Source organism: Dryas octopetala, chromosome 3 (assembly GCF_963921425.1).
Source record: "Dryas octopetala chromosome 3, drDryOcto1.1, whole genome shotgun sequence".
NCBI classification, from domain to species: Eukaryota; Viridiplantae; Streptophyta; class Magnoliopsida; order Rosales; family Rosaceae; genus Dryas; species Dryas octopetala.
Genome location: NC_141368.1, coordinates 4,954,179 through 4,971,175, shown reverse-complemented (window position 1 = coordinate 4,971,175; position 16,997 = coordinate 4,954,179). Strand labels below are relative to the sequence as shown.

At 34.8% G+C, this 16,997-nt stretch overlaps 3 protein-coding genes and 1 non-coding gene across 4 annotated transcripts; 2 read left to right on the top strand and 2 right to left on the bottom strand.

Annotated features, from left to right (window-relative positions):
* Window positions 1-1,974: 1,974 nt before the first annotated feature.
* Window positions 1,975-6,312, bottom strand: LOC147289947 (Integral membrane Yip1 family protein). Its single transcript, XM_086237222.1, has 6 exons — window positions 6,062-6,312; window positions 5,297-5,342; window positions 5,076-5,159; window positions 3,974-4,139; window positions 3,071-3,344; window positions 1,975-2,585 (listed from the first exon to the last, which is right to left on the bottom strand). Exons 1-6 carry the CDS (start codon window positions 6,113-6,115, stop codon window positions 2,394-2,396), a joined length of 816 nt encoding a protein of 271 aa, XP_086093348.1. The 5' UTR covers window positions 6,116-6,312; the 3' UTR covers window positions 1,975-2,393.
* Window positions 6,313-8,557: 2,245 nt separating this feature from the next.
* TRNAV-CAC (transfer RNA valine (anticodon CAC)) lies at window positions 8,558-8,631 on the bottom strand. The gene has a single exon. It is a non-coding gene; the product is annotated as a tRNA-Val (tRNA).
* A 355-nt stretch (window positions 8,632-8,986) lies between these two features.
* LOC147289945 (putative glycosyltransferase At5g11130) lies at window positions 8,987-10,404 on the top strand. Its single transcript, XM_086238247.1, has one exon. It carries the CDS (start codon window positions 9,194-9,196, stop codon window positions 10,250-10,252), a length of 1,059 nt encoding a protein of 352 aa, XP_086094373.1. The 5' UTR covers window positions 8,987-9,193; the 3' UTR covers window positions 10,253-10,404.
* Window positions 10,405-11,502: 1,098 nt separating this feature from the next.
* Window positions 11,503-16,942, top strand: DFB (DHFS-FPGS homolog B). Its single transcript, XM_086237400.1, has 16 exons — window positions 11,503-11,673; window positions 11,764-11,909; window positions 12,018-12,083; window positions 12,302-12,411; window positions 12,562-12,622; window positions 12,792-12,875; window positions 12,990-13,046; window positions 13,129-13,189; window positions 13,310-13,356; window positions 13,482-13,559; window positions 14,258-14,422; window positions 14,505-14,801; window positions 15,217-15,295; window positions 15,605-15,757; window positions 16,001-16,161; window positions 16,504-16,942. Exons 1-16 carry the CDS (start codon window positions 11,664-11,666, stop codon window positions 16,561-16,563), a joined length of 1,635 nt encoding a protein of 544 aa, XP_086093526.1. The 5' UTR covers window positions 11,503-11,663; the 3' UTR covers window positions 16,564-16,942.
* The last annotated feature ends 55 nt before the right edge of the window (window positions 16,943-16,997 follow it).

Here is a 16,997-nt window from a genome sequence, read left to right as displayed (position 1 = left end):
TGATTCTTGATGTTTTGATTTCCTTTTTTAGCTCGCATATTTTTCGGTGTCCTCCAACATTTCTTATCATTTGTTTCAGTACAATTGCAATACATTACAGGAAAGAATCATTAGCACGAACAAACTTGTTTTAAAAAAGTATTTGCATGCTGTGCTACATATACTAAGAACTAGGGGTGTGTTTCGGCCGGATCGGATCGGAAATAGGGTGTTTCAATTCCAATCCAAAAAATTTTGGAATGAAATTTATGTTCCAATTTCCATTCCAAAAAATCGGAATTTCAACATCTCATTCCGATTCGGAATTTTCGGATTTCTCGGAATTTTCGGAATTTTTCGGAATATAACATTTTCGGAACTTTCGGATAAACATTTGAAATTTTGGAATAAAAAATCGGAATTTTCACATTTTCATAATATTTTTTAGAACATGTTTGGATTTTTTTTAGAATAATGATGAAATTAACAAACAAATAAAAATTAAAAGACAATAGATTATGATGCATTTCAATATTTATATTAAAATGTAATTAAAATATATGTCCAATTTAAAAAGAAAATTCAAAATATTAATTTAAATAACATTTAGAACCATACCATCTCATACCATTACCATAAAAAAAAATAAAAAAAAAAAGATGCAATTTAGCAAGTTTTTCATTGCTAGATTATGTATGTTATAAGAGAAATAAATTATGTATGATATATATTGTGTATGTTTAATGATATATATTATATATTATAACATATATAATATATAAGAGAAATAAATGTCACTATGAATGTATAATAGGCTTAATAGCACATATCTTAGAGGTGGAAGATTAATCTTTGGAGCTCATCCAACATTGTTAGAATAAATGTCATTAGTAGATACATGTTACTCACATATATATATATATCATGTTTGAAATTTTGAATATAATAAGCTTAAATATTTAGTAATTAGTAATTAGTAATTACAATTGATGGGATATTCCAGTTGGAACAACTGTAGAATTACTCCATATCTTCAATTCCCCTCCCTAATAAAAAAAATTAATAATTACATGTACGGAAAAATGTGGGTATTTGTGTTACCAACTTACCATTTATGTTATTATGATACACATATATTTATAATGTACATATGTTTATATTAATAGTATTAGTCATCTTTTTAAAAATATATGTTATATGTATCATACTAAATAAATGATAAAATATATAATATGGAATAAATTGGCATAATTTCGGAAATATCAGATCGGAATGCCTTCGAAACATTTCGAAATTTTTTGGATCGGAATTCGGATCGGAATTGGAATTTACATAAACATTCCAATTCCAATCCAATTTTTTTCGGAATTTTCGGATTTCGGCATTTTCGGATTCGGCATTTTCGGATTCGGAATAAAATTGGAAATTTTCGGATAGGAATCGGTCGGATTCGGATTTTTCAATCCAAATCACACCCCTACTAAGAACTTTACATATGTAGTAGCGCTGTAGAGCTACCTACTTAGAAAGGTAATACAACCCTAATAACTCTTTTGGGTCATTACATAACGTGATTTCATAATTCAAACAATTCATTTTTATATTTTCATTCAAAAATTATTCTTGCAAAAAATCATTTAACTAGAAATCGTTGAATAAAAACTTAAAAAATAAACCATTCAAATTATAAGATCACATTGTATAACAAGCCCAAAGTGATTGGCATTGTATCATTAAGCGTGTGTGACTTACAATATGACATGCTATATTCATTTCACAATATTTAAATTGTTGATCTTCTGAATAATGAAATGGTGTGAATAACAGGAGGCACCAAGAAGAAATTTAAAAAGAAAACTAATAATTTGTGTATCGCATCAAAGCATTATGTCCCAATCTAATAGCATGGTACTTCCAGATAAAAAAAAATCCAATTGATGGTACTTGTTGTGTATGTGTTTGTATGTCAGTGTATGTCTGAGGGAAAACTCAATGTAATTTGCTTAAGAATAGATAAGACAATCAACTTAATGTAAAAATACCGCAGCAATTTCTCTGAAGACATTATTTATTTACAGGACCAGGTTTAAAGGAGAAAAATTCTAAGATTGAGAAAAAGCTTGAAATACAAACGCCAGTATATGATCTACTTAAGCCAATATAAAACCAACTAATACAAACTTAGTCCTACTCCCCAAAGACACACTTATATCTTCAAAGAATTTAACCCATGCCATCCATGCCTCAAGCACTTCACTAAACTGAAATACAATCAAGTGAGTAATTCCAACACACAGCAAAACCAATTTCCAAAGAAGTGCCACTCCCGCCATTGTTATACCCACAATAAGTAGACACGGTTGTTTGAAATTCAGAAATTCAGAACTTCAGACATGGACCACACTTAGTAACGCTCATGGAAAGAAGTAAACCTTAAAGAAGATTGCTAGAGACATTTGCAAGAGAAATGCAGCGACCACAACTATTGTAAAATCATTCCCATCCATATAAGACCTGAGATTCAAGGAAACAAAGCAAGCGGAGGCGGCACCAACGAGAACTATAATGATCCACCGAAGAGCCTCAACTGGGATAAGCAACAGAAACTGAAAATAATTCCACGGAAATAAGTATCAGATGATTGAGAATATAGGTTATAAGTTATGAATTAATAATTTTCAGTTAGGGGATTCTTTTTTCTTGTCTGGCAAAACAAAAAGGTTCAGCTTGGAAATCAAAATAAATGAAGGTGGCCAGGCAGGATGAAATGTCCCTGATGAACTTCATTGTTCCTCAACGTTGTTTACCTGATGTTCACTAATCTTTAAGAACCAGGAAGTTCAAATAATTTTGCTTAAACATATCTTCTTTTTCTAATCCGTACTTACACAGAACTTGGACTAATCCAGTTAAGCACATCAAGATTTGAATATTCCAGAGATTAGTCTATGAAACTCATCCATAAGAAGATTTTACTTATTTGGGCTTTTGGCTTTTCAATAATTTATTAATATTCACATGGAGAGCCAAAAAAAGGGGAAAAAACAAAAGACAAAGGACTGACACCAAAACAGAAGAGGCAGGTACTTACAGAGGCTACAACAAAAATGAAGAGAGAGTATCCCCACATACACCAAAATCGAACAAGGCTGGCATTTGAGCCCAGATACTGTAGCAAGAAGAAAAATGCCAATGGCACCAAAATTGCATATCCATAGACTGAACAGGCTGCCAAACTCATATAACTGACATTAAAGTCCCAAGAAGTACTGCTATCAGTGTGCTTTTGCATGAGGTAAGTGGCACAGTTTCCAAGTGAACCAAGCACAAACACTAATGTAGTGGAGATCCAGATTAGCCCATATCTACACATTACAAAAACTCACACCAACAAAGACAAATGTCAGATGCTCATGTTCACTCATTGTTGTGCCAATACAAAGAACAATAATATTAGCTATGCCATCTTTTTACATATAGGTTCATTTTCTCCTTGTTGTCAAAAGAAAAAAAAAACTTAAATGTTTTCAGATAAGACAATGCAAACTTATAACTTATTTTCATGTAGCTACATGCCACTGGTCTTAACTCATGCAGTACCTGAAGCTCAAGATCAACTTGTCTCCAATCATTAATATGAAACTAATTTGCTGATCTAATAAGTTTACTATGATTTATCATGTTTCATCTTAATGGAAAGATAACTCATCATAGATTTCAATCCAATTTTTCAGCCTGGCTATACTGACTTCAGGTACATGTATTATAAGAACGTCCCATCTCCAAATCTCCTTCAAGCATATACATCCTTCCATTCATCATACTAGTTTACAACTTTGCGCCAAAAGCTATTGTATTGACAGAAACCTTTTTTTTTTCATTCAGATAACACGTTTTTATACAAATACCAAAGACTTCCATCTTTTTTGATTTAGTAGTAAAAAATATAAAAAACAAAAGAATAATAAAAAGGGAAATAGAGATCAGAACTCACAGATCAGGGTTGGCATCAATTTTGCTGAAAAAATCTCCAGCATGGGGATATAAAGAACTAAGCAATCTGTTTAATACAATGTCTGTATCCACATTGAAATATTGTGTGTATGACAAGATATTAAACACTCCCCTCCAGTTGTTTGCCGGTTGTTGTTCAAATGCTTCTGCATGGATAAACAGAAAGAGAGATCATTATATATGAAGTATTAAAGTAGCAGGCATTGCAAATGAAATCAATAAAGTGATTTTACAGTGTTGGGAGAAATAAAAGAGCAGGTTAAATAAACATAGAAAGAAGAATAAAATCCACCAGGAATCCTTTCAAAATTTGATTTGATGGCCCAAACAAGCATATATTAGTATGCAATACCCTTCAAACATATGCACCAGTACATATAAAACCCTTCAAACATATGCACCAGCACATATAAAACAGGGGAGTCAAGTTTAAAAAGTACAAACTATGAAAATTCAGTTTGATTAAGTAAACTGCAAATTTGCAATTGAAAATGATTTTCTATCATCATATTGCTAGTATTTCTTCATGCAATAAACAGACACATCATTACTTCATGCACCAATCAACCCATATGTTTCCACCAGGAAGTCAGGTGAAGCACACAAAGTTCTACAAAAGCTTCTCTCAACTCCCATTAATCCTTGGAATTTAAGGTTCCAATCATTATCCTGACATATGTTAAACCCATTAAGAGAGAGAGAGAGAGAGAGAGAGTATTATGGGGCTGAATGCAAGAAAACACATCAAATAGATGTATTTCTTCAGAATTATACACTTTATTTTATTTATTAAGCCCATCTATATAACCTGATGGAAAAGAAAAAGGTGCAGTTTAGAAAAGAGAAAACCTGTCTCCAAATTTTAATTTGCTTTTGATAACTAGGTTTCATGCTTTTATGGCAACCACATTTAACATTTTAGTCTGTCACTAAATTGTTATAATGTACCTGACAAGCACCCAAAATACTAAATTGGCCTGAATAATAAATGATGATTGGGTGACTAAGCTTAGCTCTGTTTTCTTTAAAAAAAAGTCTATATCTAAAGCACGTAAATATGCTATACAATTTGAACACTATACCACTTGGACCTCCAAGAGTTTGATAACCGCGCCCCTTGTCTCCTCCATTATTTGGGGGGAAGATTTGCAAATTAGCTTCAGGTACTGCATGAGTTCAGAGAAAAATATTCAGAGTAGGAACCAAATAATGATTCAGATGATCCTTTAACTGTGCAGAAGAAAGTATGAGCTAAATTAAAAACAAAAAAATAACTTTTAAAAATAGTGGGCAAGCCTCATACCTTCATAGCTCGTGGTACTCTTTTCTTTATCTTCGTTTATGACAGCCTAACCAACCAAAAAAGGGGTAAGGTAAAGATATGTAATTTATTGGACATCACCAAGAAAAACAACAAGTACTACAACTACTCTAGTATAAGCACAAACAAGGCAAGTTTGTAAAAGAAGCTACTCTTTGGATTATTTAAGAAATCAGTTCAAAAAGGTATCCAAAAAGAAAACTGGCAATGCATAAAACCTTTCCAGAAAAGAAAAGTTATTAAGAAATTTATCAAAATAAGTAGTTAAACAAAATTCAAGCAAAGGTGCAAATCAGCCAGATGATGAATCTCTACGCATTGCCTTCGACAAAGTTAGCCGAGCCTAGAGACAAATAAGTAGATAGATTGATAGATGGCCAAACCTAAAACAATGATTATATAGGTATTAATTTAAGAATAACCCATCCGTGTCCATAATCTCTGTGAGCAAAAGTTCTCGTTTTTCAGGTCTCACCAAAAATTTGTAAGCTACACTTGAATGCCCAATTTAGACATTGTTATTTAGGAGTTGAAATTCTTTCATTTCCCTCATTTTCTCAGATAACAAACAAGACAAACAGAATACAAGATCAATGAGTGAGCTTGCAAATTACACCAATATTCAAAGAAAGAATCAAAGATTCAAAACACAGCCAATGAACCTAGTACAAAGGCTGCTAGAGATCGATTGACGATTTGTGAATTTGTGCATATGAATTATAAAAATAAATGAATTTCAGTACGTACAGGGACTGAGCCGAGTAAATGGCTGGTGGGGAGGCCAGCGTAGGACTCGTCCATTGAACCGAAGGTGGAGGAGAGAGAGAAGGAGGGAGGGACCTGAGAGAATGCTCTGCTTTGTAGCTCAGAGAGTACGACTCATCAGCGCAGAAGCTGAGCTTGAGCGAGTTTCGAGGTCTTTGAAGAGAGCTAAAACTGATTCAGGAACGAGCCCTAGACGTTGCTTTTCGTAGTTTGGATTTTGGAAGGTACACAGCGGACGAGAGACTGACCGGTATATACCTCGCGAGCTCTCCCTTCACGCGCCTGTCAGTGCGTTTGTGCTTCACTTTGCAGGCTTTGCTTTCCACGGTTCCACCTGGTTGCTGCACGTGAGTGGATGATTGAGAATCTGAGACCACTTAGGCCTTCTATGGTAAGACCCATTTTTTATTTTGGGTCTCATTCTCACTGCAATAGTTATGGGTTACGATATTTTATACTTATTTAAAATATTATTAATATTAATAAAATTATGTTTAATTTATAATTTAAAACTCAAATAATTAGAAAAATTATATCATTAGTTTTATTTTATAAAAAATTAAGATTAAATATCAAATTTCAATAATTTTTTGGTATAACATGAAAACTATATAATATTTTAATTGAACTACCAAATTTAAATGTAGTTTTTTAGATTATATCACAAATATGTTGGCCTCTTTGATTTGAGCATTTTCCATTTGACATTTTTATCCTTTGACCCACATATGATGTGTGTTAGTTAAAATTTATAATGTTTTGATAAAATTACCTTGAGACTTTTATATTATCTTGAAAATTTGTTAATATAGTCTCAACTTCACATTTAGTTGTGATTGTACGACACTCAAAACTTCAAATTTAATTGTGACTGAACGACAATCACATCTAAGTTGTGAAACAGTCACAGTTAAGTTGTGACTTAATTGAATTTTTTTAAGAAAAATTATATTACAATATAGTATAAATAGAGGTCAAAACAATAATTTTACTCAAAATAATATATAGTATAGTAGTGTGAGTTGTCTCTTTTAATTTACCAACATAGTTACAGTTAAGTTGTGACTGAATTGATTATTTTTTTTAATATAATATAGTATAAATTAATGTAATTTTTTTTTTATTGTAGTGCCATGTGATGTAATATTTACTTTATTATTTTGTTTGACTTTTCAACTAGTAACTAATCTAAAATGCTATTTAATTTTGTTACCTAAACTAAAAAGTTATTGAAATTTAGTAGTTAAAATCAATGGACCTTTTATTTTAATGAGATTTTTAAAATAGTCAATATTAAATATATTTAAAATAAAGAAATTTCATAAATTAGACAATATAAACCGTACAACATCGAGATTCGAGACTTCAACAACCATAAACAACAAGAACAACACGATTATTTAAAAAAAAAACAACAACTGCATTTGACATGACAAAAAATGAAGTGAACTTCTTATTCATAGTTCAATGACAAAGAATTAACACACACGTAATTATACCAATCTGAGATCTTTTGTTCGGTTTCACACTCGTCACATGGTTAAACCGGAGGGTTCTTCTCGCAGGTGTATGACACATGTGGTTTGAGTTATGACAGGTGGTTCAAACATTGGTGGCGAAAATTTGGGTGATTGGCTGGATCATTGAGCTCTAATCTCATGCAAAATTCACACAAAGGGACCAAAATATCATTTGAACACTTGCATAACTTCTAGTCTGGTTCTTTTGCATGCTCCATCATTAAATAATAATCGCACAATAGTGTAGCATAGTTAGAGAGTCACTTATACAAGCTTTGATTGCACTGTTATTTGGAGCTCTCATCGGCGCCTCAGCTACCCCCGAAGCATTTCCTCTAGGGGTCATGACAAAGAAAATATTTTTTGTGCAAATTTTGTAAACAAAGGTTAATGTTTGTGATGAAAAACTATAGGTGTTATATAGTATATATAGACCCATTTGAGAATATAATTGTAGAGGGTTTGAGGAATTTTTAAACATTTTTTTGAAATTTTTTTTAAAAATTTCAGGTATTATTTTTAAATAATTTTTACATTATTTGTTTTTTTAAAAAATAATTGTAGTGCGATCTAGACTATTTATTATCAACGGTCCTTTAATCTGGCCCGTTTATTTCAAAATTGGCTTTAAAAAAAAAAAAAAGGTCCAACAAGCAATTAATTCCAACCGCACACCACCAACAGTAAACAATCCCAGCCATAGGTTATGTGCATGCGGGATGTACTGGCGTGGGTAGCTTCAATTTGGGTCTCTCATTTTGGGTCAAACTGTGACCTTGAAGTGGGTTACACCCGAATTTGACTCTGTTTTTTCGGCCCCATAGTGAATGGGTGTGACACATGTGACCCATTTTGGGTCCTTTTTGCCGGTACATAATGGAAGGTCTTCCAGGCCCATAGATATCGTTATTGGGCTGGGTTTACATTTTCCAAGCTCAAAAAATGTAAATTTTAAGAGTGTCTGAGCCCGGGTTCGAACCGGGGACCTCTAGTGTGTGAGACTAGCGTGATAACCGACTACACCACCCAGACGATTGTTGTTATAATGCCTTAAACAATATTATTTATACATATAAATCTACTGTAAAGTCTGTAAGAAATGGTTAAATTTTTCCTTTTTTTTTTTTTTTTTTTTTAATATTTCTAATTAAGGGAATGAGTAAGTTGAATGGTTCCCTAACCAGCAGAACAAGAAGATGCTTTTTCTAGTTTCTAAGCATACCATTATTACCAGGTGACCTTCTTTGATGTGCACGTTGACATCATAAACACACAGATCCGATGGTCACAAATTTATATTATAGAATTAAAAAAAGTAAACTCATTATATTCAATGATCAAAGTGCGTCGGTGCGTCCACATAATATAACTGTGTTAATCCATTTTATATCGATTTTATCTGTCACTGTTGGGAATCATAAATTAATTGAAGAGGGTGCTGACTGCTGATAAGATGCAACCTGCCTGAATCAACCTGTTTCGTCCGGCACTGTGGCACTTGGGTTTGACATTTTCTGTTCGTCTTCAACCTCTCAAACTCTGCTGCATTTTTAACTAGAAAAAGCTCAGTCTAAGGCCTTGTTTTTTGTCCAAAATGTCCACCACCTCCATCTCTCTCCTCCTCCTCTACTTGTTTCTCTTCACCTTCCTCACCACTCACTCCAATTCCAAACCGCTCTCCCACCCCACCTCACCATACCTCTCCCCCACCACATTCTCCCCAAACTACCAAAACATGCTCCGATTCTTCAAAATCTTCATCTACAACCCAAACACGCCCTTCACTTTCCACTCCCCAGCTGAATCACTATTCTACACCACTCTCCAAGACAGCTCCTTCGTCACCCAAAACGCCGAAGAAGCCCACCTCTTCTTTGTCCCCTTCCCCTCCGATCTCTCCACGCGCTCCGTCGCGCGTGTCGTCAGAACCCTCCGATCGGAGCTTCCGTACTGGAACCGCACGCTCGGGGCTGACCATTTCTACCTCTCATGTGCCGGAATCGGGTACGAGTCGGACCGGAATCTCGTCGAGCTCAAGAAAAACTCGGTCCAGATCTCGTGCTTCCCTACACCAGCGGGTAACTTTATCCCTCACAAGGACATTTCCCTTCCCCCACTCGCGAGCTCTCACGAGCCAACGCCAACGAACAAGACGATGAGTTTTTTGGGCTATGCCAGGTTCGGTTGGGTCAAAGAGTCAACTCTGGTCAAGGAATTAAGCAGCGACCCGGAGTTTCTGATCGAATCTGGACCGTCTGATCAGCGGACTTATGTGGAGAGCCTTTGCAGCAGTAGATTCTGTTTGTTCGAGTACGGAGGAGGTGGCGTTTCGGGAATCGGGGACGCCTTGCGTTTCGGGTGTGTTCCGGCGGTGATTACGGACCGTCCGATCCAGGACCTGCCGTTTTCGGACGTGCTGAGGTGGCAGGATATTGCGGTGTTCGTGGGACGTGGAGGGGTTAAGGAGCTGAATCGTGTGCTGGCTCGCACGTGCGGGGATAGGCACGAGAAAATGAGGGGATTGGGTGTGACTGCGAGTCAGCATTTTGTGTGGAACAAGACACCACAGCCGTTGGATTCGTTTCATACGCTGATGTATCAGCTGTGGCTGAGACGGCATACGATCAGATACGTGCGGAGAGAATGGGCTTAGGTCCTTATGATTCATGGATTGGTGAGAATGGGCCTAGATAGTTAGATCCTTATGATGTACGGATGGAATGATTTTTGTGAGTTACATGAGTAATGTCTTTTGTATATTGATTTCAATCAAATCATACGTAATGTATTTCTACTAATCATTAATTGATTTTGATTGATAGGTTGATAATATAATATAAGAACATAAATTTATGTCGTGGTATACTCTCAACCTTGGGATTCTGCTAATTTATGGTATGATAATTGGTTTACTACTTTACTATTGTCTAGTTATTAGACTATGAATTATAAGTTCTAACCATAGATCAAATTTTACAACATAATTATATGCTAGGCTGTCACCTTTGATGTGCAATGGACTCACTTAAAGATAAGCAAGGATGGCATGGAGGGTAGGCGAAGTATGCAATTATTTCGATTTTTGAATTGTTGAGGCCTCTAAATTTAAAATATTCTTTATACACTTATATATTGTGTGAAATCGTGGTAATATACATGAAGAGTCAAAATACTCAATTTTTATGGTTAGCTCATGCCCAAAAATCTCATAGCTAGCCTTGCTTTGTAGATAAATAAGTTCAAGGCTTCATGCGTACTCAAAATAATAGAAACAACTTTAAAAAGTGTGTGAGCATACCAAGAATTCTCTAATATTGAAATAATAAGATGTGAGAAAATATTATAATGCTCATATTGTTAGAATATGAGTGTTTGTATGCTTTCTCTTATCATGCATTAATTCTGTAACCTTAAAAAGTGAATTTATATAGAATTGTCAATTTTTGGAAAGTGGCTAAAATGAGTGAAACTCATATCAAATCGATTAGAAACGATAAATAGGACAATGAAACAATTCCCAACAAAGTTATAATCAGAAGTAGTTCAATCTATTATTATTAATTTTAGTGAATTTGGGGGATTCTTTAATACCTGATCTAAAATGAAATATTGAGATCATTCAAAGCAACGATCTCTCATTAGCATGAACCCCAACATTCAAACTTGCTACATTCTATAGTTCAATTTTGCTCGTGATTTTTACCATGATTTTTACACAAATTATAGCAGGCGTGAAAACAACATTATTCCCTTAAAAACTCATATGTCAATCAGATTCGACATTACTACTTTCCATAAAATGTAGAGGGAAAATCATATAATATATCCCCTTGTAATATTATACGATATCGTACAAAGAAAAAGAAATATTAAATAGACCATGCGAAATAAGATACTCGAAAGAGTCCAACGCACTGGTAAGTGGTTGTTCGGTTGCTCTCCTTGTTCCTTAGCTTTCAACCTTTCAACCCCAATCCCACAATCTTATGTATAGTCCATGAATTGAATACCCATCGATCCTACGTGACTCTCCATTGGATTCAGATCTAAGCCCAAGTCTCGCTATGGCCGAAGGTACATACAACACAAGCCACCATCTCCATCTTCTTCTATTTATGTATGTTTTCATGTCTTTCTGAGTGTTTGCATGTCTAACTTTTGAAGATGGAGATGGGTCTTCTTCGAAACCTTCAGTACCAACTCCGTATGAAGAGGCATTGGATGCTCTATCCTCCTTAATCACAAAACGCAGTCGTGCCGATAAGAGCAACAAAGGAGACCGCTTTGATGTGCTATACGACTATCTCAAGGTTCTAATTTCTTTACTTTGGCTAATACAGTATTTGATTAACTGGGTTGGTTGCAGTGTGTGTATTTGAGCTTATGTATGTGAATTAATCGCATATGGGATATTGTAGATACTGGAGTTAGAGGAACCAATTTCACAGATGAAGATTATTCATGTGGCTGGTACCAAGGGGAAGGTACTCATTTTCATCGTTTATTGAGGACTAGTTTGTATTAAAAACTGAATAAACCAAGTCTTGTTTGCTGTAATTTGTTTGAAATTACAATCCTTATCTTTTACAAAGCATCTCTTTGTAATGTGGTTCTGAACTTACACTAGCTTAGTCACTTATTTGAGTTATTTCTGTGTGCTATGATACCAATTACGCTCTTCTTCTCTTTGGGTTTTGGGAAGGGATCTACCTGCACCTTCACAGAATCAATATTACGAAATTGTGGCTTCCACACTGGACTTTTCACATCTCCTCATCTCATTGATGTTCGAGAAAGATTTCGTTTGGATGGGTGAGTTTCATATAAGTATAAGCGGAGTAATTGTTTTACAAAATTTCCATGTTAACAAGTGAAACTTTATGTATTGGATTTTTCATTGATTTGCACTGTCTATGTTCATATCTATTGTTTTTTTCTTTTCTGTTCTGTTCGATGCTACAGTGTGGACATCTGTCAAGAGAAATTTTTAGCATATTTCTGGTGGTGCTTTGATAGGTTAAAGGTAATCCAAGTTGATTCTGTTATCTTTCTATGCCCATTTTATGTTTTGAGTTGGTACTTTTTCGTGCTAATATATATATTGATCAATGTAAAATGCTGTCTTATCTTTTATCCTAAACATTTGTTGTTCAATGGTGGTTATCTCAAACATGTGTGTATTTCAAATACAGGATAATGCTAATGATGATATACCAATGCCTACCTACTTTCGCTTCCTTGCCTTACTTGCCTTCAAGATATTTGCAGCAGAACAGGTTTGATGCATATCTTTTTAGTTGATTCCATTGAAAATCCTTACTGTCCAGAAATGTTATTGATATCAATGATGTGAATCAGAAATATTGCTTTTAATTTAATCTTCAATGCAGGTAGATGTTGCTATCTTGGAGGTTGGGTTAGGTGGAAAGTTTGATGCAACAAATGTGGTATGTGTAATTGTTGTTTGGGTTGAAATTCATAATCCAGTTACTCTGGAAATAACTAAGTACAGATACCATGGCATTTCAGGTTCAGGCACCTGTTGTCTGTGGTATAACTTCCCTTGGGTATGACCACATGGAGATTCTTGGTTAGTTTTCTCTTTCTCAAACCTACGTAATTACAGTGATCATTTGATACATTAAAGGTTCAGGCACCTCTGTCTAATACACATGATTGCTTTCTTTTCTTTGCTGGATGATATAATTAGGACATACTCTGGGTGCAATTGCTGGGGAGAAGGCTGGAATCTTCAAGGTTTATTTTTTATTTTTCCTTAAGACTACATTTCCTAAAAGCATATGATGACTGGCAATGTGTCTAACAGAACTTACAGTCACTTCTATTACTGTATAATTGTCTTTCTTTTTCTCTCAATTCAGCCTGGGGTTCCTGCCTTGACTGTGCCTCAACCTGATGAAGCAATGCGTGTACTTGAAGAGAAGGCTTCTCAGTTGAATGTAGGTTGCAAGATCTTTCCTTAATTGATTTTGTTCTCACAGAACTTGAAAATGCATGATACAGTTCCTGGTTCCGTATTACAAAGCTTGATGTTTCAGCCATAAGTCAAATAAAAGAAATTTGATGTCTCTTTTAGAAAATTGTAGTGGAAAAGTTGTCATCTGATGCTTAGCTGGATTTCCAATGAACTGATAATTAAATCAAAGTTCTGAGATACGTTTTGTGCACTATTTTTCTCTTAAGAAACCCTTCTGACATTCTTTAAAATCTACATTGGCTTCCTCTGCTCCTTAAGCCTCAACTTGCATTGCTTTCAATCCTAGGATACTTTTTAACAGACTTTTTTAGGACCATGGAAAGTCCTATGATTCTAAATGTAGGTTTGTTTAGGACTTGAAAGTTGCTGGCTCGTAGTTACCATATCGCCAGGAACTTGAGGTGTTTATGTAATTAAGAGGAGCCCTTCCATTTGGTCTACATTGTACAAGTGTTTGGCCTTATTCTAAGGATTTCCCTTCCATCTATTGTTAAATTATCAAGTGGGAAATAATATTTCAAAAACTAAAGGAGTCTCACAGTACCAAGTAAAATTTAGCTGTTTTAAATCCACTAAAGCAGCAGTTACTTTGTATTGGGCCATATAGGAAACAAACAGTACACATCCTTCAATGAGCTGAGATATTCATGCTGGTTCCAGGTACCTCTTCAACTGGTACTATCATTAGATGCCAATTTGCTGAATGGCTTAAAACTTGGGCTTGAAGGTGAGCACCAATATCTTAATGCTGGCCTTGCTGTTGCACTGTGCTCTACATGGCTTCAGAGGACTGGTCATCTTGAAGTCAAATACCCAGAACATACTGTAAGTTCTATGAACAATCCATTCTCCATTTTTCTCTTGATTTTTATGTTGATTGGTTTATATACATATCTGTATGGAATAGAACTCTTTGCCGGAGCAGTTCATAAAAGGACTAACTGCTCCAGTAAGTTTACAAGGGCGGGCTCAAATAGTTCCTGATCACTATAATGACAATGAAAGCTCTGGAGATCTTGTCTTCTATTTGGATGGTGCCCATAGCCCAGAAAGCATGGAAATATGTGCGAGATGGTTTTCTCTTTCCATTAAAGAGGACTGCCAGGAATGGATCTTGCGTAATCAGCCACCAGATACTTCTAGATCATCACATGATTTGGTACAGAGGCACCATGATGAAAAAGCCAGTAAGAATGCAACACAGGTAGAGCAGAAAACTCTTGATCCTTACTTAATCTATGTGCATTCATATCCTGTTTTGCTAGGTACTTGTATACACTGTAGTGCAATTTTGCGCTCATAAGTAACTGTAAGAACTTACCTGGGTGCAATGATGATCTTATGAGTGTGCCATACACAAAAAAGAACTTGGCTGCATACGGTTGCTTGGAATAGGAGCGTTCATTATGTACCCAAATTCTCAATTTACATTTAGTTTAAATTTAATGTTCTTGGATTCTGAGTTGGCACAAACATTTCCCTGGGAGGATCAAATCACTATTCTATAAAATACTCAAATATGCTTTTTCTTGTAGTATTTAAATTATGTACCAAGGCTTTGAGATGCTTCATTTTCTTCTGGCTGTTACTGAGCAAAAGTTGCTGAAAAATACTTGCAGATACTGCTGTTTAATTGTATGTCAGTGAGGGATCCTCAATTGCTTCTTCCAAACCTGATGAAAACATGTGCTAGTCATGGTAAGTATCAAGAATCATTACTTGATGTAATCTCCTGAATTTTCATATAGCAATATTACCAAGCAGTAAACTTTTAGATCCGAAATGATTTGTTGACTAAGAATCATTATTATTTGGACATGGTAAAGTGCCTGGAATTTAGATCTCTGATGAGTTTATTGTTGGTGATCTTAGAGTGAATGAATATTTTCAAACTTTTGATTGGTTTCAGAACTTTAAATATTGATCGGATTTATAAAAAGCATTTCTCTAAATACAGAATAAATTTTGTTTTCAAAGGAGTTTATGAGAATTTGGTTGATATTTTAGGTGTCTACTTCAAGAAAGCTCTATTTGTACCGAACACATCAGTATATTACAAGGTTGGTTCGCATTCCTTACCTCCAACTGATTCTCAAGTTGATTTGTCGTGGCAGTTCGCTCTTCAAAGAGTATGGGAAAATCTAATGTTGGGCAAGAAAGGTATGTAAAAAATGATATAAAATATCAGTTGAGTTCTGTTCTAACACCTTTTTTTTTTTGTTTCCAATTTTGTAGTAAACTACTTTAAACATATACCTCACATGTTTGGTGAACTTACTAACTTTAGCAATGAAACGAATTTATCATCATTGAAATTCCTTGTTTGTCTTCAAGCAAAATATATATGTATCATAATTCAGGATTGCATTGAAGACTCTGTATTTATCTTTTTGACTTTAATAGGAGGTGATGACAAAAGTGCAGACACTGTTTGTGAAGATTTAACAGACGATTTGGAAATGGCTGTCAAAAGTTGTGAAAATAGTGCAGTTTTTTCGTCTCTCCCATCAGCTATAAAATGGCTCAGGGACAGTGTCCGACAAAATCAAACTGTTCGTTTTCAGGTAATGCTGATTCTTTATATTTTTTTTTTGGGAGATTAATTTACTTTATTACTTTTCATTTTCATAGAACCAACTTAGATTAAGTTGCAGGGCATGCTGTGAGGTAATGGAAAACTTGTAAAAACCTTTTAGCAATCACAATTTAGATGAATAAAAAAGTCCACCATAACTGTAGCATGCTTACATCTTTGTTCTATAGCCAATTGACCTTGCTAGCATTAGGAATCCATGAGGTCACTGCATTGTGTTTCAATGGTCATATAAGATTTTTGGTGACCTTGAAATATATATCTTACTCTTGCTTCTTCCCAATGTTCAAATCTCTTCTGGTTTTTTTATCAGGTCCTTGTAACCGGTTCTTTACATCTTGTTGGTGATGTGTTGAGATTAGTCAAGAAGTGACGCATAGTACCAAAGTTGAAGCCCCCCATTTGCATGTCCTTCTAACTGCAGTATGTTCTGGCATTCATGAAGGCCTGAGAAAACCCTTGGACCATTCTAATTTCTGTTGAGTGCCAGCATGCATGTCCTTCTCAGTGCCGACGTGCTTCTACTGCATGCTGTATGTCCTGAAACTGCTGCAGAATTCAAGTTGGCATTTCTGAGCGTGTATATGGGACCATTTTGTTGAAGGGTGTGGAATAGTCCACACCGTATATTGCTATAATCACAACCTTTCTAAAGAGGTTATTGACTTTCCAACTCTTTCTATACAGAAATTTGTTAGAAGAAAGACAATAATGTTTGTAAGTTTAGTTATTTTCTGAACTGATTTGTAATATTAATTTTGTTCTTGAAAAAACAAATCATTTTAACAAAAAAAATTCCATTAACCT

Excerpts from the sequence above, each read along its gene's own strand:
- LOC147289947 (XM_086237222.1), bottom strand. The coding sequence starts at position 6,115 with ATGGACGAGTCCTACGCTGGCCTCCCCACCAGCCATTTACTCGGCTCA. Across the intron at positions 5,343-6,061 it reads ATTTACTCGGCTCAGTCCCT|GCTGTCATAAACGAAGATAA; the intron begins GTACGTACTGAA and ends TTGGTTGGTTAG. Across the intron at positions 5,160-5,296 it reads GAGTACCACGAGCTATGAAG|TACCTGAAGCTAATTTGCAA; the intron begins GTATGAGGCTTG and ends GAACTCATGCAG.
- LOC147289945 (XM_086238247.1), top strand. The coding sequence starts at position 9,194 with ATGTCCACCACCTCCATCTCTCTCCTCCTCCTCTACTTGTTTCTCTTC.
- DFB (XM_086237400.1), top strand. Across the intron at positions 12,876-12,989 it reads AGATATTTGCAGCAGAACAG|GTAGATGTTGCTATCTTGGA; the intron begins GTTTGATGCATA and ends TCTTCAATGCAG. Across the intron at positions 13,357-13,481 it reads AGAAGGCTGGAATCTTCAAG|CCTGGGGTTCCTGCCTTGAC; the intron begins GTTTATTTTTTA and ends CTCTCAATTCAG.